A 26,231-nucleotide genomic window follows, 5' to 3' on the forward strand; every position below is an offset into this window, starting at 1 on the left:
GCTGGCCCTTGAAGGATGCATATGATTTGACCAGAAGGGCTAAGCAGGCAAATGGACCATGGTTTTCTCAGGGCTTGCTGGGTCAGGCCAAGTGCATATTTCACACCTTGATCAGGGCTGCTTCAAGCACTTTGCTATGGTCTTTCTAGTTTGGTCAGATAGGCCACAGGGGAATACACATATCTTGGTCTTGTGCCTGATAAACGCCTATGATGAGAGAAACGGTGATGATGACAGTGTGCTTCCACGGGACTATCTGTCCACAAACTGTAGGTTGATGCTTCTCTCAGGTACCAGGACAGTCCGGGTCATGGGTCTGACGGGGGCAGCACCTGGCTCAGGCTGCACCTCAAAGTGGATCAAGATCTGGAAAGGGAGGAGGAAGGCTATCACTATGGGAGGGGTCTACAATGGTGGGCTTGATTGGTAACGGGCATTATTAGTGTTAGGATGGTCAGTGTTGGAATGGCACCTGTGGCGGGTAGGGGATGTCTTAGTTAATGACGGTAAGAGATTGTGGTAGGGAAAAAGATAGTCCAAATACCCTCACTCACCCTCCAGGCCTATGATGGGATTGACATATTTCAGAGGATTAGGTCTCCCAAGTCTTATATATTTTCCTATGCCTATCAGGAGAAGAGCTCATGGCTTTAGAGCTCCAGTCTGGGGAAGGTAGAAGATCTAGATCACTCACCTGGGCCAAAGCCATTTGCAGCTCAAGCTCTGCCAGGCGTCTCCCCATGCAGCTGCGCTTGCCAAAGCCAAAGGGGAGAGAGGCAAATGGGTGGGAGGCTGGACCATCCCCTAGCCAGCGAGCTGGACGAAAAGAATTTGGCTCTGGGAACTGGGCGGGATCCCTTGAAGTGGCATAGTGACACAGAGTGACCAGCGTCTGGTGAGGGAGGAACACAAACGTGTCAATTTGGGCTCAGGAACAATGCCAGGAGGGAAGTAGAGAACAGAATCTCTGGACTGGGACAAAGGCAGGCTCTGGTTGGTTGTGATGTGGAAGTTTTCTGGGGCTACTTTTCTCTACTGCCCCATTATATCCTAGAGAGGCATTGAGGCCAAGGAGAGGGTTTGAAGGGCTTATTGGGAGTATTTGAGAACAGGAACAGTCCCAAGGTAGTGAGGGATGGCTTAGCAAAAGGGGCCCATAGGCTCTACTCACATTTTTGGGGATAATATATTCACCCACACAAATGTCTTTGTCTGGGACACGGGAATTTCCAGGTACCACAGGGTACAGTCTGGATTGCAGGGCACAAAAGGGAGACAACAAGATGAAGCTGGGGGCTGTAGCCTCCCTCTCATGCCCACCCCCCCAACTTCCAAACCCATTCTTGGCCAGGCGTAAAGTACCATTTTCCTCTGATCTCTCTCCCTGCTCCCATCTGCTAGCTGCTTCCCCAGCCCTTCCCCAGCATCTTCTCTAGCTCTCCTCTTCTGCCCCCTCACCTTAGCACTTCCTTGATCACAGCCTTCAGCAGGGGCATTTGCGACAGAGCAGTGGCTGAGGGGTGGGCACTGGAGCCGGGGCCCAAGGCAGCTGTGATCTCAGAACGGAGTGCCGTCTGGACTTCGGGGTGCCGAGAAAGTTCATACAGAGCCCAGGAGAGCGTGTTGGACACCTGAGGGGACAGGTGAGAGCGTCAGAGGGGTTGAGAGTGGGGACCCAGCATAGGGAGCAGAATCTGAGGCAGTCTGGAACCCAGGAGGTGCTAAGCCAGGCTGGCCTGGAGGACCATAATGGATCCCCTGCAGCAGGAAAATGGCCCCTGAGATTGAGGAGGTTAAGCTGCGGAAGTGGGACTCCCAACATGGAGGGAGGACCTCACCGTGTCCACTCCAGCTAGCAGCAGCTCTGTCACATTCCCTAGGATGGACGGGGCAGGCAACTCTTCCCGGAACAGGAAGTAGGTCAGGTGCGCCCCAAATCCCGTGTCCCCCTCAGACTTTCCCTGGCTCCTCATGGCTACTTCGGCCTCTCGCCGCTCCACGTGCTGCTGGGCTGCGGGCACAGGGGACAGGGACGCCTCACTACCGCTGAACAGCTCTATGCTCCCCCACTCCTACTTCATTTCTGTGCTTTACCAAATGCAAACATCTGGTCCCAGTCTCGGCAGAGGCGGTCCCAGGGTCCGGGCACGAGGCGGTGCAGCCAACCGGGCATCGCCATGGTCAACAGTGTGGACACAAACACCGATCTCACCGCGCGGATGAAGGTCTCTGTGTCTGGCGGCACTTCGGCCTCCAGGCAGCCGAGGCGGGAACCCAGCAGCACCGCAGCGATGCCTGGCCGGGAGGGGGCGCTGTCAGGGCACCGGGAGACCCGGACCAGGTGCCTCCTACACTTGCCTCTGTCTAGGGACTCACCTTCTAGTCCAAACTTGTAAAACTCTCCTGCCACGTCTCGAACCAGGGCGGGCGGCCCAGCGCCCAGTCCCCGCTGGCGCCGCAGTCGCCTCACAAGGTCACCGACCACGTCGTGCAGGGTCCCGGCATAGCGGGCGGCCGCCTGAGGCCGGAGGAGGAGCGGGGCCAGGAGGCTGCGGAGCCTCTGCCATTCTTCGCCTTCCCTGCGGGGGTGCGGAGAAGGGGCGCATCAGGGCAGACGGTGGTGTGTAGAGGCGGCCCGACGGGGCTGGCTGCGCTTGAGAAGGAGCGTGTTGGGCTGGGATGGCCAGGAGGGGGGCTGCGTCTGTTCCCTTGGGGGTACAGAAACCTGCCCCTGCCTGCACCCGCTTTCCATCCACTCTCCTCCCCCCCTCCTCGTTACTCATTTCCTGCCCCGGAGGGGCCTGGGTTCCTGGGTAAGCTGAGTCACAGAATCTTACTTTACATCTAGATCCTGGTGCCTCAGCCCCTTCCGTGAGTTCCCAGGATTCTGGCTTCAAAAGAAAAAGAGCGGAAAGCGAGGCGAGAGCCGGGCTCTACCTGAGCTTGGGCGAAACAGACTGGGGTGGAAACCTCGATTTGCCAGAAGGTTGGGGGAAACGACCGACCTCCCTCCACATCCCCAGACTGCCTCCAGACCGGCCACAAAAGAGCAACGCAGCTGGGCGTCGGGGCTTTGGGGCCAGAGGACTCACGCGGTGAGCAGTCCGCAAGCCCGCTGGCGGCGGCGACGGTGCTCCGCCCAGGGTGAGAAGCTGCAGCGTTCGGGCCGGGGTCCCTCCTGTCGTAGCAGCTGCTCGACGAGTGTAGGGGTCGCCACGTACACAGTGCGCACCGTCCCGAAGCTGGCCAACCACACCGGCCCAAAGCGCGCGGCGCCCTGCACCTAGGAGTACAGGAGCAGCGGACACTGGAGACCCGGGCCGGCAACTGCCACCTCGGCTCGTGCCAACGCCAAGGGCGTCGTTTGGGGTTAGAAAGGGGGAGCTTCTGCTCTCAAGCAGTGTAAGGCTCTGATGCTGCAAACCCCTCCTCCTCTTTCCCTCACTTCCCATCCCTAGGAAGTTTGAGTGTGTTTGGCAAAACGGGGGGCTGGCGGGGAGGAGGGACTTGGTGCAAAGCTGACATTCTGGATCTCTCTTTGGTCACCTGGGCGGAGAAACCCCTAAAGGTTCCTCACGTGGGCTGTCCATCTCAGGACGAGCCTCCACTGAATGTACAGGAACGCACTAACTTTAAGCCAAACGTGCCTCCCGCGCACTTGTCCTGGATCTACCGAGTCTCCAGAATTCTGCACAGCGAGAAGGCGCTTTCTGAACGCACTCCTCTGCTGGGTGTTGGGACAGACTCCGCCCCTGGGGAACCACCGACCCCAGTCCCAACTTGTCTTTTCCATAATTCATGGGCATCTGTTCTCACTGGCCCTCCCTCCTACGTTCTGCACTAGGGTGTTGTTAAAGCCAACCTCCCCAGCTTGCAGTCCCGAGAACGGTGCCCTCTACCTGAAGCTCGTGTAGCCGTGACAGTCCCCCCTTGCAGAAAAGTTCAGCAAGGAAGCCCGGCGTGGAGGGGCCTGGGATGTCCGCCAAGCCCCGGGGCGCTGAGTCCGAGCCTCTGGAGCCCAGTGAGGCGCCCAGCTCAGGAGGGCAGCGGACGCGATGGAACACTCTGGAAGCGAGCTTGAGGGTCTGGGTCATGGTCTGGCTGGGGAACCCGGGAAAGAGTGCTTCTCCGGAGCGCCTTGCCCCAGCCCCTATTTAACTCTTCGGCGCGACAGTGGCGACGCCCCCTCTTCAAGCTCCTCAGCCAATCCCCTCTCCTGAGTGGTCTGTGCTGGGGATGAGCACCCAGGAACAGTAGGCGGGGCCGGAGCTGCCACAGAGGCTCCCGTGGACCTCATGTTGCAATGACCATCTTGGGAGGGGAGGCTTCTCCTCCCGGGCTGGTGCCCTAGTCCAGCAGCCTAAAGATCTCTTCCTCGGAAAGGCTATTTGGTGAGGCTTAGGTGACCAAGATACAGGCTGGGTCCCTGGTATTCCCATCACTTCCTCAGGCCCACTGGGGCCCATCCTCAGGAATTCCCCATCCTCCAGCTCCTCCGGGAAGGGAAGCAGGGGAGAGGCACAGCTGTAGCTGTCCTCAGATTCCAGGCTCATCGGGATGCACCTTTTTGGTATGTGAGCACAATTTTCCTGCATTACATCTCCCCCTCCCCCGTACCTGACACTGGGCAGATAGCAGGTGGGTTAACGGGTTAAGATGGTTCCAGGAGCCTTCATCTTTATTCCTTGGGAAGGGGGCTGGGTCTCTTCTGTCAACAAGCCCTGTCCTTCCAGCCATGGTAATTTGGTGCTTGAGGAGCACAAATGAAGGAACTTTTTGCAAATTAGAAAAGTTGAGAGATTTATCTGGGCTCCTGGACAGAGCAAGGGCTAAGCGAGTGCTCTGAATCTCCAGCTGACTCAGTCCCCTTTGTGGGGCTTTCTAGTCAGCAGCCCCTTTCCACTTTTAGCCTCAGAATCCTCCCCAGTTCACCTCTGCTCCTCACTCCCGCGCCCCCGGCCCTGGCAGGCTCTGTGTCAGCAAGTCAGCTCTTAAGTTCTGGGATCAAAGCAAAGGTCAACATGAAGAAGGAGAGGGTCTCCACCACCACACCCTCCCAGGATCTCCAGAGACAGTAACAATAAACGGAACACAGATTCCCCAGGTCAAGTCTTAGGCAGGGAGAGGACAGGAGTGATACACACTCTAGCCTTTCCTGAGAAACAGCAGCATGGGATGTGCACACATACACGTTACCCCCTGAACTGCAAAGTAAACACGAGTGGGCAGGTGATTTGAGCTTAGAAGGCAGTTTAGATGGACAGTGGAGAACTGCATTCTTCACTCCAGCTGAGGAGAAATCCCAGGAGAAGGGACTGCTAAGGGAGAGCAAGATTCCACTCCCTTCCAAAGATCCCTTCTGGTCCAAGGTCTTGTGACCTTCCCAGTCAGCTGCTTTTGCTTTCTGCTGCCACTGGAAGGGTGAGAAGGTGAGAGGAGTCAGGGGTGGTCATGAACTCCAGGGTTATGCCCTGGGCAGCTCCTCAACTTCTTTGAGAGACTGTTGCCGCTCAGCCCTAGGAGGCTCAGCTCGGAAGGTCCAAGGGCCCAGTCTTCTTTCCAGTCCCTGGAAGATGGGGTCCAACTAAGGCAAAGTCAGCAAAGGCAAGGTCAGTGATCAGGAAGGGTAGGATTGGGGGTCACTGCCTAGAGGGTAGGATCCTGTATTCTTCGGAAGATAGCTGGGAAATTCTTTCCTCCATTGCGTAGAACTTTCTTTCCCTCCTCGGTCGAGGTGCCCAGATGTCCCACAATGGGATCTTCACTCTGGGAGAAGGAAGGGTTCAATAAGTCCTTGCCCTGGTCCCCAGACACCCATCCCATCCTCCTGGCATTAAGCTAGAGTCAAAGCATACAGAACCACTCTGGAAAGGACCTTTCCAGAAATCTTTGCAATTTCCCTTAGGCCCCCTACTTACCAGCTCCTCCAGAGGCACACGCTCAAACAGGGGGTGCCCTTCAAAATGGGTGCACATCCAGTCATGTAGCTCCAGCACATCAGTTATGGTGTATACCAGCCCCTGCACGGCAAAGTCACCCTAGATGGGGGGCTGCATGCAACTGAGCAGCAGGATCACGGGGGTGGTGGTGAGTCCTAAATGCACCCCCACTGAATTCTTAGTGGAAGGTCCCTTATTAGGTCCCTGACCCCATCCTCCCTCCCACTCTCGACTCACCCCAACTCTCAGCACGTAGGCATATTCTGCCAGCAGCGTGGGACTGATGATTCGCCACTTGTGCTTTGTCCGCTTGAAATGTGGGTCAGGGAAGAGGAAGAACATCTTTGTCAGCTGTGAGACAGACGTGCACCAACAGGATTGTGAGAGCCTGGCCTCCATGCCCCACCTGCTTACCAGCCTAACCCATGGGTGCCCCTCCCCACCTGGCCCTTGCGGAAGAAGTTAGGAAGGTGTTTCATGGCATTGCTACGGAGACAGGCGATGTTCTGGAAACCACCTCCAGGAGCCGCTCGTAGGGCCCGAATCCGGTCTTGCACATAATCTGAGACTTTCACCCGGATCTCCAGACCCAGAATCAGCGTGTCTGGGAACAGCGGTGACAGTTCCACTGGTCACAGAAATAGGAATGGAATCATCAACCTCATACTTGCAGGATATTCAAAGGAGTCAACACAGGAAAGGAAGCCTCAATCTGCAATTACCAAAATCAATAATGACAAGTGTGGCAAGAGAGCTACCTGTATGGATGGCTCTGTGCTGTAGGAGTGGGCTGCGGGAGACCCAAAAAAAGTCACCAGGACTGGAAGTGGGAGGGCCTGGGAATACATGTATCTTTGCATGTGCTTTAAAGTCTTCACAGTGTTTTCACACATGTCTCATTTAATCCTCATTACATTCTGTGGTAAATTGCAAAGATGAGAAAACTGAGGGTCAGAAACGCCCGAAGTCACAGAGCTAAGAAGAGGTAGAATCAGAACTTGAACCATGGTTTTCCGCCACCAAGTACCATGAGCTTCCTCTCTGTCATGCTGTTATTTCTATGGAAAATCTAAAAACAGAGAAGTCGGTCCAGCATGTATGGCTGGGACAATACAGACAACACAAGAGAAATTAGAAAATATGAGCATGGAGAAGGAATGAGTTCTGGTGAGGAAGGGGGGAGTGGGAGGGGTGGTGGTGGAATCCCTGAGAAAGACAGTTCAGGATCACTGGCCACAGCGACTAATCTCTGACGCTTGTGCTGACCAGCTCACTGACCCGGCACCTAGCAGGTGAAATGGCTCACGTAGGGACTGGGGCCAGGGGCAGGGCCAGACAAGACAACCCAATTTCTAAGAGGCTTTGAGGCAGCCCCCTCCCTTCTCCAGGGCAAAGGCCACAGACCCAGAGTGGAGGGAAAGTGGAGGTTCTCCACACTGATGTCACAGCACCAATGTCTGGTCCGAAGGGGAAAGGCCAACTATGCCCCTGCCCCAAACCTGCTGAGTTGGCAGAACCTAGGCGTTGCCTCTCCTTGCTCCAGAGAAAGGGCCAGAGTGTTACCTAACAGGCCGCCATAGCCACAGCCTATGTCTGCAAACTCCACTTGGGCTTCAGCTCTCTTTTCTTTCTTATCTTTTGGGTCATCGTGGCTCTGATTTTGAGTCAGTGGAGCAAAGAACTCTGGGTATAGCTCAGACCAATCCATGTCCTCTGGCTTCACAGGGCTATTGGAGAGAAGACGTGAGAAACATGAGAAGGTTGGTCATACCATTGCAGAAGCAGTACTGTGTGTGTGGGTGGATGGGTGAGGGTGGGAGATGGATGAGAGGAGGCTTTCTCAAAAATTCTGTCAGAGCGGGCCCTTTGGCCTCTAGGAAGCACAATGGAAACCACCCTTAACCTCCCAGTGTGAATCATAGGCCTATCAAGTGGCCCATTATTGCTGATCTGCCTGTCTCCATTTCCAGAGTTGATGTGACTCTGGCTGCGCGGCTCTCCTTTCTGGGGCTCAAGTTCCCCTTGTCCCAGAGGCTGGCTTCCTAAGGCATAGGGACTTGGCTTTGTTGAAGTTCTCTGCGGGAAGAGGATGGAGTAAGGTGTGGGCAGATTGTGTATAAGTTTGTCTTCTTTTAAAATTAATTTTTATTGGAGTATAGTTGATTTACAATGTTGTGTAAGTTTCTGCTGTACAGCAAAGTGAATCAGTTATACATATACATATATCCACTCTTTTTTAGATTCTTTCCCCATATAGGTCATTACAGAGTATCGAGTAGAGTTCCCTGTGCTATACAGTAGGCTCTTATTAGTTACCTACTTCATATATATAGTAGTGCATATGTCAATCCTAATCTCCCAATTAACCCCTCCCCCCAAGTTTGTCTTTTTTTAAATCCCACAGATGAAACTGAAAGATGGAAACGACATTCGGCCTCCATTACTCTAGTCTCGGTAACAATTTCTTTCTCTTCCCAGACTTGCAACCCTACCCAGCCTTCGGCCAGAACGCCAACTCCGCCAGAGGGCCCTCCCCAGAGGGCCAACTCCGCCCTCTGCCCAATCTCCCAGACCCACCCTCCGCAAACTGACGTCACCCAGCTGATCCTCCCGAGCCTACCCTAAACCCTCCAACCGTCGCAGCACAATCGCTTTTCCCGGCTACTCTGAGAATTCTGCCCTACTCTCCCTCCCCCGCTCGCCCCTGCCCTGCTCACTCACTAGCGCAGCGTATGGTCCGCCATGGGGTTGGAGTGAGCCCGCTGCCGATAGTAGCGCTTCTGAGGCTGAGGGGCCTCGGCTCCTGCTGCGGCGTCCCCAGTCTCTGTTCCCGCCATGATCCCCAGCCCGGGTTTATCCACCGAACCCACGTGGACCACGACCGAGGCTCAGGGCGCACGAGAATGACGCACGAAGGCACGTAGTGAGCAGAGCCCACCCCTTAAAGCTCCAGGAGTGAATTCTAACGGGCTGGGCAGGGAGGAACGCAGAGGGGCCGCGCGGGAGGGCGCCTCCGGGCCGCTGGTCTTTAACTGGGCTGGCAAGGCCAGACCCCACCCAGCCTCTTTCCTTAGCCTGCTTCTGTTTGGTCTGGGTTACCACCCCGGTTGCAGGCCCCCGTGCACCCCGCAGGTGAGAGGGGTCCAGGGACCCCGCTTCCTACGGTGAGTTAATCCTCCCTCCTCTCCCCTTCTCCCGCTCTCCGAGCAGTCGACCGGGTCTGACCCCCGTGGTGCGGCGTGAGTCCCATCGTGTGTGCGCTGGGGACCGGAGCTAGGGAGGCAGCTCCTCATTCCACCTCCAGGAAGTCAAACTGGAGGAAGGAGGGCAAACTCGGGGACGTGGGGCTCGGTGCCACTGGGCAGCCGAGACGGCCCGCGGTCCTCAACCCCCACGCCGCTTCAGATCCGGGATCCGAGCGCTGGCCGGCGACCCGGCACTCTCGCGGCCAGATGGCGGATCCCCGCCCAGATCCTGAATCAGAGCCCGAATCCGTGTTCCCACGGGAGGTCAGACTCTTCGCCGACTCCTACTCGAAGAAAAGCCGGTTCTATTTCTGTGGTCACGTGCTGAGCATCACGGAGAACTTCGGGTCCCGCCTCGGGGTGGCAGCGCACGTGTGGGACGCGGTGAGGAGTGAGCGGCCCTGGGCTAGGGTCCGCGGAAGGTCAGACCCCGGACTCTCGCTTTCCCATATGGAGCCAATCCCCGCTGCAGTCTTATCTTTTCTCTCTTTTCTCCCGTAGGCTCTAAGCCTGTGCAACTATTTCGAGAGTCAGAATGTGGATTTCCGAGGCAAGAAAGTGATCGAACTGGGCGCTGGGACGGGCATCGTGGGTATCTTGGCAGCGCTGCAGGGTGCGTGAGCTTTGCGGTGGGAGGGGGTGGGGGGGAGGACGGGGATGTGGAGAAGTTGTCACTTCCTGTATTCTTGGGAGAGGGGAATGGTTTGGAACCAGCCTAGTCCCTTCTTTCTAACTTTTTTCGTGTGTGTGCCCCTACTTGCTCCTGTGTGCCAGACAGCGCTGATTGGCTGTCAGAGCACCCAAGGTGGTTAATTTGGGGGCAAGGAATAAAAATCGGGCAGGCCTTAGTAGAAGGAGTTTTTCCTACCTTTTTGCTCTTTGTGATTTCATGGATATTTACAAGGAAAAATCTCCTTTGCTTTATATATGGTCTTCTGTCAAAATGCATATATGGGTATATCCTGTAGGGGGAGCAATTTGCAGGTATTAAACCTCATGAGTACTTTATGACTTCATTGTGAATATATTTTTGATTCTTTAGGATTTCATTGCTTGGGAGGAACAAGCTTATGAGTTTCTGAGGGTTAGGGTGTGTTTTGTGGGAAGTGGGGTAGGAATTAGGCACTGCAGACTTGGGAAAGGAAAAGGTAAGGAAAATTTTGCTCCATTTTTGTCAAGAACCAAAAACTACAAAGGAAACGGTTCCTTAGTTTATAATCTAACGGGCAGGCAAAACTTCACACCGAAAACGTTCCTTTAAAAACACTTATGATGTCATCTCCCTAGGAATGCAAATTAACATGTCCTTGTTCATAGGGACATAACACGAAACACATTCAGGGAAGTCTTCCCAGAGGCAGGCATTCTTTCTTCTATTCATCCAGCCAACATGTATTTGGAGTCCCCTATGTGCCAAGAATCATGCTAGGTATTGGGATACAACAATGAGTAAGATAGATTTCCTCTCCCCAAGGAGTTTATGGTCTAGTGGTGAAGATGGGGGAAGATGTTACTGGATGAGAACTATGGCGAGGTATGTGCAGAGCCAGTGGACATGCTCTGGCCGTGTCTCCCTTGACTCTCTGGGAACCCATCAGGGAGAAGCTCTGTCAGATGAGGAATATGAACATAGCAGGCTCAGAAAGAACCGAGGGAGTGTCAACAGCAGCTTTCCATGAAGGAATGGGTGGATGAGAAGTGGGAGATATGCTAAAATGGGAGAAAAATGGGTGTAATATGGATGGAAACATCTTTCACTTGCTCCCAGGCTGGCTTCTTCTTCTATTGCTCCCTATTCTGCTGCCAAGTCGGAAATCTGGGTGTCATTCTCATCTGTTGCCCTCTCCCCTCTCATCCTGGCAATCAGTGAGTCCTTTGGGTCATGTGAACTTAGTACTTCCCGAGTTCTCTATTCCTCTTCCCTCCATCTCTAGCTCAGGCCACTGCCATCTTTTCCCTGGATTTTCACAAGTGTCTTCGAGCTTCCCTATGGGGAAGTTTGGCTTGCCCAAACTAGATCTTGTGCTCTTCCGCCACCAAACCTGTTTCTCCCTCAGCCTTCCCCATCTCAGTGAATCAAATTACCGTCCACCCAGTGGGACATCTAGACCCACAATTGACACGTCCCTTTTTCTCACGCCCAACTCCATTATCCAAGTCCGACGGATTTATCTCCTAATAATCTCTTGAATCTCCTGTTTTTCCATCCACACTGATGGCTCCCCAGTCCTTGTCACCATCACTTGCCTAGAAGGCTACAATTAGTCAAAATGGTCTTCCTGGTTCTACCCCTTGCTCACACCTAGACCTCTGCCCATTCCACCCGACTGGCAGAGTGATCTTTCGGCATCTCTTGCCCATCTTTCAATGGCTTCTTGCTGCTTTCAGGATAGAACTAACCCCTTTGGCATGGCCTCCAAGGCCCTGCGTCTCCCTCTAGCCTCTTTCTCTACCTCTCCCTCTCCCTCTTGTACTCCTTGTGCTACCTAGTGTCCTCCTATCAGTTCCTCAAGCCTATCTCGATGTCCCCTTCCTTGGAGCCTTCACACTGGCTGCACTCTATGTCTGGAACCCTTGTACCACCTGGTTAATGCATATGCCTTCTTCAGCGCTCAGCTCAAACATCACTACCAAGGGAAAGCCTCCTGGACACTCCCACCCCCAGGCCCTCCTAGTATAATATACAACTGTGTTGACTGGTTTTATTTTATTTATTTATTTTGGCTGCTCCTCGCAGCATGCAAGATCTTAGCTCCCCAACCCGTGACCCCTGCAGTGGAAGCACAGAGTCCTAACCACTGGACCGCCAGGGAGGTCCCTGGTTTCATTTTAAATTTGTTGTCACTATCCTCAGATGCGTCCTTAAACGCTGCCCAGCTAGCCTCTTACCCTGCCCTCACCCACTTATTCTTCTGCTCTCCTAAACATCTTGTTTCTTATCTTTTTGCCCTTCAAACTTCCAAATGTCTCCTCAGCTGATGACTTTGTTTCCTAGCTCTTCTGATCGCTTCTGTTTTCTCATAGCAGATATCCACATGCTCTTATCACAGCATCTCTTCCCCAGCTGTGTCTGTGTCTGTCTGCACTGCCTTCTCTCCTGTTACCATGGCAGACGTACTGTGCTCCTAGTTAAGGTCAAGTGTGTGTCATGAGACCCCAAACCTTCTCATCTACCTAAAGACATTGTTCCTGCAAACACCCTGCTCCACCACCTCTCCTGCATTATCCGTTTTCCCTTCTCTCGGGATCATTCCATATGTGTGTTTGTGTGTATTATGCACATAAATAGGCTGTAATGTCTCCTATCAGAGAAAACTCTTGATCCTACACATCCCTCCAGTTCCCACTCCATTTCTCTGCTCTGCTTTATGACAAAACTCAGAAGAGTTAATGCTCATTGTCATTCCTCTCTTCCTATTGTTTCCTCAATTCCATTCTAGATTCTACCCCCCTCCCCAACCCAGCCTGCCCCCTCCACTCCAGTTGCTCCAGAAAGGCTGTGAGCTTCACTTCTGACTCCATGTTGTTAAGTACAAGAGTCAGTTATGAGCCCACCTTACTGGACTTGGCAGTGTTTGTCTCTCCCTCCTTTGGCTTCCAGGGCACCCACCTCGCTGGCATTTGTTCCATTCTCCTTTGTTGGTTCCTGTTCTTCTTCACAGCTGAAAGTCTGAGCGCGCCAGGGTTCAGGAGCTGTCCTCTGACCCCTCCCCTTTTCTGTCTACACTCACTTCCAAGCAGTTTCGTCACCTCGTGGCTTTAAATGCCCTTTCCATGCTGATGACTCTATGACTCCTCCATTTGTATCTCCAGATTTGTTTGTGTAATCAGCTACCTACTCGATATATTCCTGTGGTTGTCTGATGTACATCTCAAGCTTAATGTGCCCAGAAATGCACTCATGATTTTCCTGTCCATACCTGTTCCTCCTGCAGCCTTCCTCACCTAAATAAATGACAACTTAGTCTTCTAGTTGGTCAGGCCAAATATCTTGGAGCCATCCTCAACCTCCCGCTCCCAGTGTTTTGTATCTAATCTGTCAGCAAATCCTCTTGACTGTACCTTCAAAGTATATTCAGGATCTGACCAATTTCCTAGACATTGCTGCCCTGCCTAGAAGCTGGCCCTACTGTTATTTCTCTCACTTACTCTGCTCCAGCTACTGGCCTTCCTGCTGGTCCTTAGACTTGCCAGGCACACTCCTGCCTCACGGTCTTTACACTTGCTAGTCCCTCATTTGGTACATCTTAACCTGAGAGACCCACAGAGTTTGCTCCATCACTTCCTTCGGGTCTTTACTCAAACATAATCTGCTCCATGAGGCTTTCCCTAACTACCCAATTTAAAATGACATTCCTGCGCTGTCCCTCAAGCAGTTCCTATCCTCCTTCCCTGCTTAATGCTTCAGCATAGCATTTATTACCATCTGACTTACAGTGTTTTGTTTGTTTCATTTTGTTTGTTGTTGTAGGTCTCTTGCCACTAGACTGTAAGTCCCGGGAGCAGAGGGATTTTGTCTGATTGGTTCACTGCTGTATTCTCAGCACCTGGCATAGAGGCACATAATGAATATTAATGAATGAATTCTGAGTATTTTCTCTTTCTGTAATAATCACCATGATCGTGATTAAATAGTTTTGCCTTACCTCGTTTGTCTCTACCTCTATAACAGAACTCAAGGAAGGCCAAGGTTTTGTTTTACTCATGCCTGTACCCCCAGAACTTAGTAGATGCTCAATAAATATATTTACTGCATGAATGAAGCTTTCTGAAGTCCTAATCTAATCATCTTCACCCTCTGCTTCTGCCCTTAAAACCTATTGCTCTCGGGATCAAGCCTGAATCTCCTTAGCATGTCATAATCATTTTCCTCTGTACTCTCCTGTTTTGACACTTTTCTCTTCCCTTCCACATCCTCTGAGATCCAGCCTTCCTTGAATACAGTGTGCTCTCTCCCAACCAGGCCTTTGTACTCTCTGATCTCTGCTTGGGAAGCTCCACTTGACTAACTCCTCCTTGTCCTTTAAGGCTTGCTGAGGTTATGTCTTCTGGGAAGCTTTCCAGATCCATGAGGGCTGGTTTGTGTCAGTAAGGGGTGGGTGTGCAGCCCACCTCCAGCTTAGTCCTGCCCAGCCTTCTGCTGACATCTAATTGTCGTGTGTTGGGCAGAGAGGTTGAAGATTAGCTTAGAGAGAATGTTGATGTTGTAGAATGTAGAGTAATGAGATGCCTGAGGTTGAGGTTAGGGCAACTAAAATTCAAAGTGTGGACTTTGGGCTGTCCAAACATTATCCTCTAAGCCCTGAGGTCCCTGCACCTTCTGGGCAGGAGCCGAAACCCCTTGGTTGGTCCCTCTGACTTGCCTTTCTCCTCCTTCCTCTCTCTCAGGGGGGGATGTTACCATCACTGACCTGCCCCTGGTCCTAGAACAGATCCAGGGCAACGTCCAGGCCAATGTGCCGGCTGGAGGCCGGGCCCAGGTCCGCGCCTTGTCCTGGGGGATTGACCAGCATGTCTTCCCTGGAGACTATGACCTGGTGCTGGGGGCTGATATCGTGTATCTGGAGCCCACCTTCCCACTGCTGCTGGGGACCCTCCAACACCTGTGCGGGCCCCATGGCACCATCTATCTGGCTTCCAAGATGAGAGAGGAGCACGGGACAGAGAGCTTCTTTCAGCATCTCCTGCCCCAGCATTTCCAACTGGAGCTGGCCAAGCGGGATGAGAATGAGAATGTTAACATCTATAGGGCCAGGCACAGGGGACCAAGACCTGCTTGATGTCACCCTTCTGCTCCTCTGAACACCTTGTTCTAATGAAGGAACTGCCATATGTCCAGAGCCGTAAACATAAGGACCAAAAACGATGGATTTCCCTTGCCTCTGTCTTTCCTCCTTCCCTTTTTGTTTCCTGAGATACTCTTGGGCAGGTGCAGGGAGGTGCTATGTGCTAGGAATACTAGAGCCCTAGCTGTACTGGGCTAGAGTGCAAAGGAAATTCCCAGTTCCTGTTCTCAGCAGTGGAAGATGGGAGGGTATCCAGGATTTTACGGGAAGGGGAGGTAAGTGGGATGTGTGAACAGTGGCTGCAGAGAAACAGTCATGATCCCATCTAGTCCTGCTGTTGTCTTTTTATACAGAATGGATTTTTTTCCCCCAGATTCTACTGGAATTTTTTAAAAAGGAAAATAGGGCTTCCCTGGTGGCGCAATGGTTGAGAGTCTGCCTGCCGATGCAGGGGACGCGGGTTCGTGCCCCCGGTCCGGGAAGGTCCCACATGCCATGGAGCGGCTGGGCTCGTGAGCCATGGCCGCTGGGCCTGCGCGTCCGGAGCCTGTGCTCCGCAGCGGGAGAGGCCACAGCAGTGAGAGGCCCGCGTAGAGCAAAAAAAAAAAAAAAAAGGAAAATAAATAAGCATTAAAGATCTCTTCTGCATCCAGAGAACTCGGGCTTTTACTGGGGGGCTGGGAAGCAAGAAAACTCCGACCACCCACTTCTTGCTTCTAGAGATAGTCTGGTGGAACCATGGCTCTAACTGGGTTAAGTCCTCCCAGCCCTGAAGTTGGGGATAGGCAGCAGAGCTGTCCTTTGGACCATAGCTCCTTCACTCTTTTTGGAGTTGGACCCCTGATCACTAAGTACCAGGTTCTCTTTGATTTTTCTTTAGGTTTCCAGTCCCTATCAGTCCTTCCTTCCTAATGTGTTTTGCCTTCACCTCTTTTCTTCTCCCACTGTGGGGCCTCTGATGGGGGCTCTCCTGACTTACTCCTTGGGCCACACATCACCTCCTGGGGCCTCCTGGCCTCCATTCACTCCCCTTCAAACCATTTTGTAAACTCTGGTGATCATCCTAAATCAGCTCTGATTAGCTTCTGCTGCTGCCCAACAGAAGCAAGAATAAGCTCTTCTGCTTGGTACTCAGTGTGTCCCGTGTGATCCCAAATTATCCTGCTACTTCATTTCCTACTGGTCTCCTACATGTATGGCAACCTCTGGCCAAATTACAAAAGGTCTACTCTTTGTTCCCTAAATCCACACCAAGATTCCCTGGCTTCTTCCTTCATTCTTTTTGATGATTCCCTGCCTGGAAGGGCTATTTCTACCTCTCAAACTCTTCATTATTCTTAGCTTCTCTCCTGAAGAAAGCTTTTCCTGAGCCTCCTGTTTGAATGTGATTTCTTTCTCCCTTGAGTCGCTTTAACTAACTGTTCGTCTTGTGAGGCTTACCTTGTCTCGTGTGATCATTTGTCTGCTCCCTATTTTCTCACCATTAGATTACCTTGGAGGGCAGGGCTATGGTTCCTGGCACACAGTTGGTGTTCATCAGATATTTTTGTTCGTTCAACAAATATTTACTCCTCCTCCCTGTGTGACCTTGGCCAAACTTCTGAACCTCACCCAACTATCTCACAAGTTTGTCATGAGTCATAAATGGATAATGAATATGAAGTACATTGGAAATAAACATGAAGTGTTACCACGTGTCTTGTATTGTTATTTTGTGACACTTCTGTCTCATGCTTTCTGTTACTTTACCTGCGGGGGGTAATTCCCTTGTGAAATGTAGTCTCAATACGCCAAGTAGAGGAGGCGAATGCACCCCCCGGACAGCAGGTGGCGCCATCTCCTCTTGGCGCGTTCCGGTGGAGAGTTTTGGCCGCGCCGCTACGCCGTAGGCCCGTGGCCTCACGGGTGCGGCAACAGCGTACGGCCCCCGGAAAGATGTCGCTGCTGCGCTCGCTGCGCTCACTGCGCCTCTGTTTGGTCGTGCGGGCCGGGAGCTGCCCAGTGAGTGCTCTTGGTCCTGGCCCCGTTCTGCCTTCCTTGCAGGTCTCCCGTGCGCCGGGCACGCTCCCTCCCCTTCCGCTGGCTGCGTTCGGCTCCATCTCCCCCTTCCCCGCACCTCAGTCCCTCTTCATGGCGCAGCGTCCGGGCGCTGCCTTTCCCCCACCACCTGGGTCTGTCTCTACTAAGGTCGCCTCCCGGCCGACGTGCTCCCACCCCACGAGCTCCTTGCTGCTTCCTGCTTCTCATGCTTTCTTACTCCCTCCAGGTGGGGCCCCTTCTGCTTCAGTCGCCCCAGCCGTGGCATACATTTCACGCTGGGCCCTGGCTGTCCTCCTCGGCTTCCAGCAAGGAGCTCCTCATGAAGCTGCGGCGGAGAACGGGCTACTCCTTTGTAAACTGCAAGAAGGCTCTGGAGACTTGTGGCGGGGATCTCAAACAGGTGTGGGAGAGGAAGTAGAGGGGAGCAGGCGCTGGGGTGGGAGTGGGGTACTGGGGCCCGACCCCAGTGCGTTTGGGAGGTCGCGTAGAAGTCAGATCTGCTGCCCAGTGATCCATAACGATAGAGTGCTAGATAGGATTCTGACTTCAATGACAGTCTCACCCATTGACTCTTACCTGTTTCGAAGCAATTGACTCAGGGTCGCAGGGCTAAGAAACTATTCCATGCAAGGCTGCTATGAGGTTTCCTGCTGCTTGGGGCTGAAAGGGCTCGTGGGAGCTTTGGAGTCAGACCGACGACTAAGACCCAAATCGTGGTATCCTCACACTAATCCTGTGACCTTGGACACCTTACTTAATATTTCAGAGTTGCATTGTTTTTTTTTATATAAAGAAAATAGTACTATCTTCCCCATAGAGTTGTTGTGAAGATTAAACTTATTCAAAACACCAGGTACAATGCCCACTGTTTGTCATTTAGTGGTAGGCTGCCAATAAATGATAGATTAGTTTCTCTTGTAGGGCTGAGGGGAAGGAGAAAGAACTGGGGAACCTGAGGTATTTTAGAGCCCCATTCTGTTCTAAATTCTGTGCCTTTGTCATCTGCCTTTTATCTTTTTTATTTATAGGCAGAGAGCTGGCTCCACAAACAGGCCCAGAAGGAGGGCTGGAGTAAAGCTGCCAGGCTCCATGGCAGGAAGACCAAAGAAGGTCTGATTGGGCTGCTGCAGGAAGGAAACACGACTGTGTTAGTAGAGGTGAGTTGTCAGAGTTCCAGATGCCAGGAACAGCTGTCCCTTGGGTGTAGGCTTTGTGGTAGACCCTTTGCATTCTTAAAGAAGAGGTGTTTGAGAACCATAAAAGCTAGTTAGAATTAAGCCCGTGAGACCGCAGTTACTAGCTATGGATTCATTTAAGTATAGAAATGCACAGGTTGTGGGTGAGAAAAGGCCTAGTAGTGTAGACTGTTATTCCTAAATGTGAGTCAATTGTGGCCTTACACCTCGTCACTGATTGTTTCCTGGAATAGTTAGATTTTAAAGCTAGGAATTAGACTAATTAGATGATGAACAGCAAGCAGCTGTTTTAGAGGAGGTTTAGGGGCCCAGCTGGTGAAGAATCAGGTGTGGATTAGTCTAGAGCGAGAGAAGAGATAAACAAGCTGATAAAAGTGGTTTGGCATTGGAGGAGCCTAGGGAATGAGGCGATTATGGCATGTGCCACAGGCAGGTGGTGAACTTGTAGTGAATCCTTTGGGGGACGTTATGGAACCCTCCTGTGAATGCACAGGTTATTGCTAACTCATTGGCACAGCAGGAATCACTTCATTCAGTTTCTGGCCTCAAGCTAGTAGAGGAACTGTGGATTTAATCTTAGAGACATTTATTTCTGTTTTGTTGCGTCTGCTGCCTGTATTACCAATACCTTGCTTTAAGGCATTTTTGGAGACTATTAGTAAACAGCTTATACAGCAACATCAATTTCTTCCCACAGGTGAACTGTGAGACAGATTTTGTTTCCAGAAATTTAAAATTTCAACAATTGGTCCAGCAAGTAGCCCTGGGAACCCTGTTGCATTGTCAGAGCCTAAAGGATCAACTGTCTACATATAGTAAAGTGAGTTTGGGGGTTGTCTCCAACATGCTGGATTTGTTCCTCCCCTCTTAGGGTCTTTGCTATTCCATTTTTTCAGACATTCTCATGTCTCACTTCCTTATTTTATGTTTCTGCTTAAATGTTATCTCTCTGGAGAGGAGTACCTTCCTCCTATTGCTCTATCCCCTTATTTTGCTTCATTTAAAATTTGTTGTTATAGTTCTTATATATTACATTTTAATTTATTTATTTCTCATTTGCCTTCCCCAATAGAATGTAAGCTTCATAAGGCAGGAGGTTTGTCTTTTCACTAGTGTGTCTCTGGTGCATGAGGAGTGGGCCCAGCACTTGCTAGGGGCTCTGTTGAATGAATGAATGAATGCCAGTGCAATACAGTCCATAAATCAGGTGAAGCTTTGTGTTCAGAAATCTAGAATGGCCTGAGGAAAGGATTTCTAAATATAGATACTGGAGAAGGCACAATTTAGGAGGCTAAGCATATTCTTATCTATAGCAGGATCAAGGAAGGAATTGTATCAGTATGCCTTTGATCCATCCTTATGGCCAAGGCAAAAATGAACCAACTACTCACAACAATTTTTTTGTTTAGTACCACCCTTTTCCTTCTGTTTATCTTTCTTTTGAGATCTTGTGGTAAATGTTAATTATTACTGGCATTAAATAGTCATATTACATGGAAAACTATGTTGAGATTATTTTTTAGAATTGTACTGAATAGATGAGTCACTTGAAGTAGAAATTCTAATCGTGACTTTGCCAGTAGCTGTTTGTAACCCTGAGCTATTCACTTACTTTACTGTGCCTCTGTTTCATTATCTGTCACAAGGGACTTTGGTCCCTTTTAGCTTTATTAATTTTTTCCTTTTGGGCTTTATCTTTTTAAAACTTTTATTTTGAAGAAAATTCAAATTTGCAGAAAAGTTGCCAGTATTCTACAGTAAACTAGAGAGTAAATTTATCTAGATTCACCATTTGTTAACATTTTGCCTTATTTACTTTATCACTTTTTATATTCATATTATCGTCATCCCTATTGTTTTTTTATCCTTTTGGGAGTATGTTGCGGACATTAGAACCCTTTATCCTTCAGCATGTATCTCCTAAAAACAAGGACATTTTCCTATATAACCACAGTACAGTGATCACATTCAGGAATTTTAACATTGATACAATATTTTTATTTAGATAATATACAATATACATTCCGTTTTTGGCAACTAGCAGTTTTTCTTGTGATCCAGGATCCAGTCCAGTAGCATGTGTTGCAATTAGTTGCCATGTCAGTTTGGTTTCCTTTCTTTGTTCCTCAGCCTTTCTTTGTCTTTCATTACATTGACATTTTTGAAGGGTACAGGACAGTTGTGTAGAATGTCCTTCAATTTGGGTTCAACTGATGTTTCTTCATACTTAGAATATGGATTTTTATAAGAATCTTAAATAAATTACCCTCTGTTTTTCTCAGAACATCACATCAGGAGGCACAGGGGGTTGGGACTGTGGTCTTGTTATGGATGGTGCTAATTTTGATCTCTTGGTTAAGGTAGTATCTGCCAGGTTTCTCCACTCTAAACTTACCATGTTCCTTTTTTGTAACTAGTAAGTAATCTGTATGGGAGATTTTTTTGAGACTGTGTAGACATCCAGTTCCTCAAAAAACTTGTGCCTAAAAGTTTTAGCATCCCTTGATGATTCTTGTCAGGACCAGTTGTTACTGTGATAGTTGCATAGTGGTTATTTTTCTAACCCTTATAGTTTCTTTCACATGGGTTAGTTTTATTAGGTGGCATTCTATTGTAATAAGGAGATTTCTCCTTCTCCCTTTATTTAGGGATTTACTTAGTAGCAACATTGACTCATAGATTCTTTTTTTATACAATTCATTATACAATCCATTAGTCTTTTTCTTTTTTTAAAAAAAAAATATATATATTTATTTATTTATTTTCGGCTGCGTTGGGTCTTTGTTGCTGCACGCGGGTCCATTCGTCATTTTAATGCTCAAATTATCCCCGGATTTGGCAAGTTTAAGCCAAGCCTATGCAAGCTGGCTCCATTGTCTTTTTGGTATGGCCTTATTATTTTCTGACTATTTCCGTACTTTTTGGCATAACAGAGTATTCTGGGTTTATGTCATACTTTCCTTGCCCCAGCCATGGGATTGGCAACTTCTCCAAGGGGTCCTGATCCTTTCTGGTGGGGGAATGGTTTTTAGAAACCAAGATCTGGGCAGCATTAGGTATGCTTAATTCCACTGAGATGTCATTGCTGCTCTGCTCTTTCAGCAGAGCTAGGAAATGTGTGTGTGTGTGTATGTTTCAGTTCTAATCTTGCACCACAGGCTTCTTTCTTTTCTTCCCCGTTTCTGTATTTGTACCTTCCTTCTCTCATAGTAAATACACTGGCTTCTAGCAATTTCAGTATGTTTGCTTATTTACTCTCTGTAGGGTACACACTTTGTTTCAGAGTTACTATCCCTGACCGCTGCAAATAACAAACCTACTAAGGAGTTCAAGATTTCTTTGATGTTCTTTTTGTCCTTACTTTGAAGTTATGTGGCCAAAGGATTGTATCGAAAGTAACTTGGATTAGTTTTTTTCCCCCTTTTGAGATTGTGTTATTCCTTTGAAATACAGTTAGAATCTCTGTTTCTGTTTAGTCAGTGTTTGTTTTCACCCCCAATCCTTGTTAATTTAATTTTATTTTTGTGGTTTGTTTTGTTTTGTTTTGTTTTTTTGCGGTATGTGGGCCTCTCACTGTTGTGGCCTCTCCCGTTGCGGAGCACAGGCTCTGGACATGCAGGCCCAGCGGCCATGGCTCACGGGCCCAGCCGCTCTGCAGCATGTGGGATCTTCCCGGACTGGGGCACGAACCCATGTACCCTGCATTGGCAGGCAGACTCTCAACCACTGCGCCACCAGGGAAGCCCCTAATTTTATTATTGAATATGTAAAACATTAACAAGGTTCTGGAAGTTAAAACTCTCCTCCCCCCTCCCCCAGCCACATACACAAGTCTTACTTCCCTCCTCTCCCTTCCACCCCATTCCTGTCCACTCCTGTGGATAACCATCTCCACTAATTTCAGGTATCCTTTTTGCAAAAATAAGCATATTTACACAAATATTTATTACACAAGTGTTGGTATAATATGTATGTATTCTTTTAATTTGCTTTTTTCACTTAATATATCCTGGAAATACTCCATAGCAGCTCATGGAGACCATCTTTTTTTCTCTCTCTTTTTCCAGCTGCATAGTATTCCATTTTGTGACTGTACTGTGGTTTATTCAGCCAGACTCTGCCTGTTTGGACATTTAGACTTCCCAGTATTTTACGATTAGAAATAATTGCTCAATGAATAACTTTGTGCCTATGTACTTTTGTATTGTTGGAAGTGTATTAGAGTAAATTTCTAGAAATAGGATTGCAGGGTCAAAGGATAAAAGTGTATGTAGGTTTTTTTTGTTTTGTTTTTTTATTTTATTTATTTTTTTAAAAGTGTATGTAGTTTTGTTAGCTATTGTCCAATTCCCTGCCATTGGATTTGCACCATTTTTCATTCCTACCAACAGTCTACAAACCTTTTAGTTTCAACATTTTATGATTGTATGAAAATATTGTTTCTGATTTCTAGGAAACTGCATTCTAAGAAGGTAGGCCAGAGATTGGGATGGCATTGAGGGTGGAGTGCTTAGCAATTTTTAACGTTCTTGGCTTAATGAAAACAATGTCTATTTATACTTAGTTGTCTTAAATCATTTTCTGAGAAATAGACTATATTTTTGCTTAGTCTCTTGGTAATTTTAATTACACAGACTGACTCGTGTTCATTTTCTTTGTGCACTTAGGGCTTCTTGAATTCCTCTGAGCTCTCTGAACTTCCAGCTGGGCGTGAGAGAGAAGGCTGTCTCAAGGATCAGCTGGCCTTAGCAATTGGTGAGTATTTGTAAGGATCTGGAAACTGGAGATTGATAACTGGATCTCCTGGTATCTTTGGTATTCCTCCAAATCTAGATCAAGAATTACAAGGTCAAGTTCCTTCAAGGGTCTGATAATCTGATTGCGAGAGGTGGGTTGTGTGTTAGATATTAGTGAGCAGTGGACACCCTGAGAAGCTCACACTCTGCTGAAGAAAACCATTACCAAGCCACCTGTTATTACTTTGAGGGAAATGGGATCCCAGTGTCATCAGAATTTTTAAATTCCTTTAAAAGAATTTGGATTTGTATGAAAAAAAATTTAGTTTCTAGCTGTTTGCAACTACTTAAAATTAGTAGGCATCACTGTGCTGACCAAACAAAGCATGTCTTTAGGCAGAGATGGCCTTTTGACCTCCGGTTGGCTACCTCTCTGTACACTATGAAGGAAATAGTCCGTCAGAGGTCATTTCATCTTCTTTATGAAGGGATCCAGGAGTATTTCAGGGCGTCATGTTTAGGAATTTGTCCTCTCTTAAAAAAAAAATCTGATCCTGAATTTGTGAAGGTACATTCTTTCAGAACCACTGGCTATAGGAGCCGTATCTGGATCATTGGCAGTGGGAGTAGTAGGGATTTTGCCTTCTTCGTACATGTCCTTGATGGAAGGAGGGAGGTACGGCTGGGGTTGGAGCTTGCTGGGAATTTACTGCTCATCTGATGTTTCCAGTCAGGACATCAATTCTGTTTTTATCAGGTCATCTTGAAGTATGTATGATGTTTCAGTGAGTCATGGTTGAAAAACTAGATAGACAGCCGTGTATGGAACTTATTAAGAAATTCTGGAAGAATTGGGTGTTTCAGCCTTGCCAGTTTCTGGGAATTAACTATTGGGTAGATGCTTTGAGCTGTTTTAAGATTCCTTTTGGTTTCTGGATACTTCCCTTTTATGACTTTTAGTTATAACAATGGCTAATTCAGGGATATTTACCCAGACCCCTTTGTCTATTCTCCTACCCCTACCTACCTTTTGGCTTCTTTGGACTTGTGTTAGAGGGGATAGCATCCTAGAATCTGTTTTTGGTTCTTATAAATAACTCTGAAAATATTATCTTTTAATTTTTGATGAGGGGAAGCTGAAACCACCATATGACACGGGGCTTTGGATTTTCTGGGGCTTTTAGTTTTGGACTTTTTCCTGATACAGTGGATGATCAGGAGTTGTCTGTGTCAGTTATAGTGGTTTTTGGGAGGGATGGTGATTTGGTGGGGAAAAAACACAATTGGTTTGGAGTCAGATCTGAGGGGGTTATTTTTGTTTTTTTTAAGATTTTTTTTTTGATGTGGATCATTTTTAAAGTCTTTATTGAATTTGTTACAGTATTGCTTCTGTTTGACTTTTTTTTTTTTTGTGGTACGCGGGCCTCTCACTGTTGTGGCCTCTCCCGTTGCAGAGCACAGGCTCCGGACGCTCAGGCTCAGCGGCCATGGCTCACGGGCCCAGCCGCTCCGCGGCATGTGGGATCTTCCCGGACCGGGGCACGAACCCATGTCCCCTGCATCAGCAGGCGGACTCTCAACCACTGTGCCACCAGGGAAGCCCTGTTTGACATTTTTGTTTTTTGGCTACGAGGCATGTGGGATCTTAGCTCCCCGACCAGGGATTGAACCTGCACCCCCTGCATTGGAAGGCGAAGTCTTAACCACTGGACCTCCAGGGAAGTCCCTAGATCTGAATTTTAATTCCAGCTCTGCCATACATTAGCTCTGTAGCCTTAGGCAGCTTCCTTAAGCTCTCTAAGCCTGAGTTTAAGGTAGTGATGATAGCCAGATTGGAGCACTCACTATGTGCAGGTACTGTAATAAGTTCTTTTACACATCTTATTTATTTCTCCCAATAACCCTGTTTTCAGGTTATTTAAGTGGCATCCTCTCCATTTTACAGAAGAGAAAATGAAGGCTTGATGAATTAGTAAATGGGGTTATATCATTAAGTTACTTGCCTAAGGTCGAAGCCAGTGAGAGGCAGAACTGAGACCCGCGCCCAGGATATGTGTGACACCAGAGCCTGTGTTTCTGAATACCAGCATGGCGCCTAGTTGGTGTTCACTCCATTTCTCCCACCCTCTCCCCCCACACCCCTTTTCCTGTTTACACTGACAATGGTATCTCTCCCTCTGTGGCACATCCACGGTGTGAATGCGGAGGACCGTCTCCCAGACTTGGCTGCTGCTGTGCATATTTTGGTACTACCACGAGCATCATATTCTGGAAGTGTGTTTTTTGTTTTTGCTCTCTCACAGGGAAGCTGGGAGAAAACATGATTCTTAAACGAGCTGCATGGGTGAAGGTGCCAGCTGGGTTCTATGTTGGCTCTTATGTCCATGGGGCAATGCACAGTCCCTCGCTCCACAACCTGGTTCTGGGGAAATATGGGGCCCTGGTCATCTGCGAGACGTCTGAGCAGAAAGCAAACCTTGAAGACCTTGGCCGCCGCCTTGGGCAGCATGTGGTGGGCATGGCTCCTCTCTCTGTTGGCTCCCTGGATGATGAGCCTGGGGGAGAGGCAGAAACCAAGATGCTGTCCCAGCCGTACTTGCTGGATCCCTCCATCACACTGGGACAGTATGTGCAGCCCCAAGGGGTGTCTGTAGTAGACTTCGTGCGGTTTGAATGTGGAGAAGGCAAAGAGGCAGCAGAGGCTGAATAGGTTCCAGAGACTTTTGGCCCAGGAGAAAATGTTTATTCTTAACTCTGGACATTATTACAAAAAGGAGTTATTTCCTAAGCCTCTTCAAACCCAGCATTTGTTTTTCATTTGAGTTTATAATGAAATTATATACTTCATGGGTTAAGCTATTAAATAAAATTGTTATATAATAAAGAGAGTAGAATCTTTTCTTTGTTTGTGTAATGCTGGGTCTAGCTTTTTTGTGCCTGACTTGTGACAGGTTTTAGAAAACAACAGGTGGGTCTCACTGAAGTGACTGACAGTGTCTGGGAGAACAGGCGTCACCAACTGTGCTGCTGCCCCCTTCAATGCAGATTTATTATGGTGTCCCTAAAACGTCTACCTTGTTCCATCCTACTCCTGTGACATAGAACTCTCTTGTTCGGTTTTGCTTTGTGACGCTTTGGACTATGCTTCTATCCTGGAACTTCCCCAGTTACATTACTTGTGCCACATGGATTCTTTGGAATTGTTGACTCAAACTTGGAGTTGTCTGGAAAATGTGGTTCATTTGTTGATGTCCATAGCGTGCTTTGAATTCTCTCTGCAGTGGTATAC

The 26,231-nt window shown here is 49.1% G+C and overlaps 3 protein-coding genes across 5 annotated transcripts; 1 reads left to right on the plus strand and 2 right to left on the minus strand.

The window, feature by feature from the left end:
* Positions 1-252: 252 nt before the first annotated feature.
* CYP27B1 (cytochrome P450 family 27 subfamily B member 1) lies at positions 253-4,094 on the minus strand (the record flags this gene model as incomplete). The annotated part of the gene is made up of 9 exons (XM_082849589.1): positions 253-366; positions 695-892; positions 1,172-1,250; positions 1,459-1,631; positions 1,839-2,011; positions 2,095-2,295; positions 2,377-2,579; positions 3,093-3,283; positions 3,900-4,094. 9 exons carry the CDS (start codon positions 4,092-4,094, stop codon positions 253-255), a joined length of 1,527 nt encoding a protein of 508 aa, XP_082705715.1.
* Positions 4,095-5,110: 1,016 nt separating this feature from the next.
* On the minus strand, positions 5,111-8,803 carry METTL1 (methyltransferase 1, tRNA methylguanosine). Its single transcript, XM_082849729.1, has 6 exons — positions 8,661-8,803; positions 7,503-7,666; positions 6,383-6,567; positions 6,177-6,290; positions 5,919-6,020; positions 5,111-5,766 (listed from the first exon to the last, which is right to left on the minus strand). The coding sequence occupies exons 1-6, from the start codon at positions 8,774-8,776 to the stop codon at positions 5,647-5,649; spliced, it is 801 nt and encodes a 266-aa protein (XP_082705855.1). The 5' UTR covers positions 8,777-8,803; the 3' UTR covers positions 5,111-5,646.
* Positions 8,804-9,287: 484 nt separating this feature from the next.
* On the plus strand, positions 9,288-25,820 carry EEF1AKMT3 (EEF1A lysine methyltransferase 3; the record flags this gene model as incomplete). Of its 3 annotated transcripts, none has more annotated exons than XM_082850346.1 (6): positions 9,292-9,568; positions 17,237-17,410; positions 18,039-18,167; positions 18,904-19,026; positions 22,874-22,961; positions 25,246-25,820. In XM_082850346.1, exons 1-6 carry the CDS (start codon positions 9,392-9,394, stop codon positions 25,650-25,652), a joined length of 1,098 nt encoding a protein of 365 aa, XP_082706472.1. In that variant the 5' UTR covers positions 9,292-9,391. The 3 variants fall into 3 exon arrangements, with proteins under 3 accessions (XP_082706471.1, XP_082706472.1, XP_082706470.1); XM_082850344.1 differs by lacking the exon at positions 9,292-9,568 and adding an exon at positions 16,895-16,971; XM_082850345.1 differs by lacking the exons at positions 17,237-17,410; positions 18,039-18,167; positions 18,904-19,026; positions 22,874-22,961; positions 25,246-25,820 and adding exons at positions 9,686-9,797; positions 14,573-14,964 and having other exon boundaries at positions 9,288-9,568.
* Between the last annotated feature and the right edge of the window lie 411 nt (positions 25,821-26,231).

This window comes from Leucopleurus acutus (genome assembly GCF_964270905.1).
Source record: "Leucopleurus acutus genome assembly, chromosome: 11".
NCBI classification, from domain to species: Eukaryota; Metazoa; Chordata; class Mammalia; order Artiodactyla; family Delphinidae; genus Leucopleurus; species Leucopleurus acutus.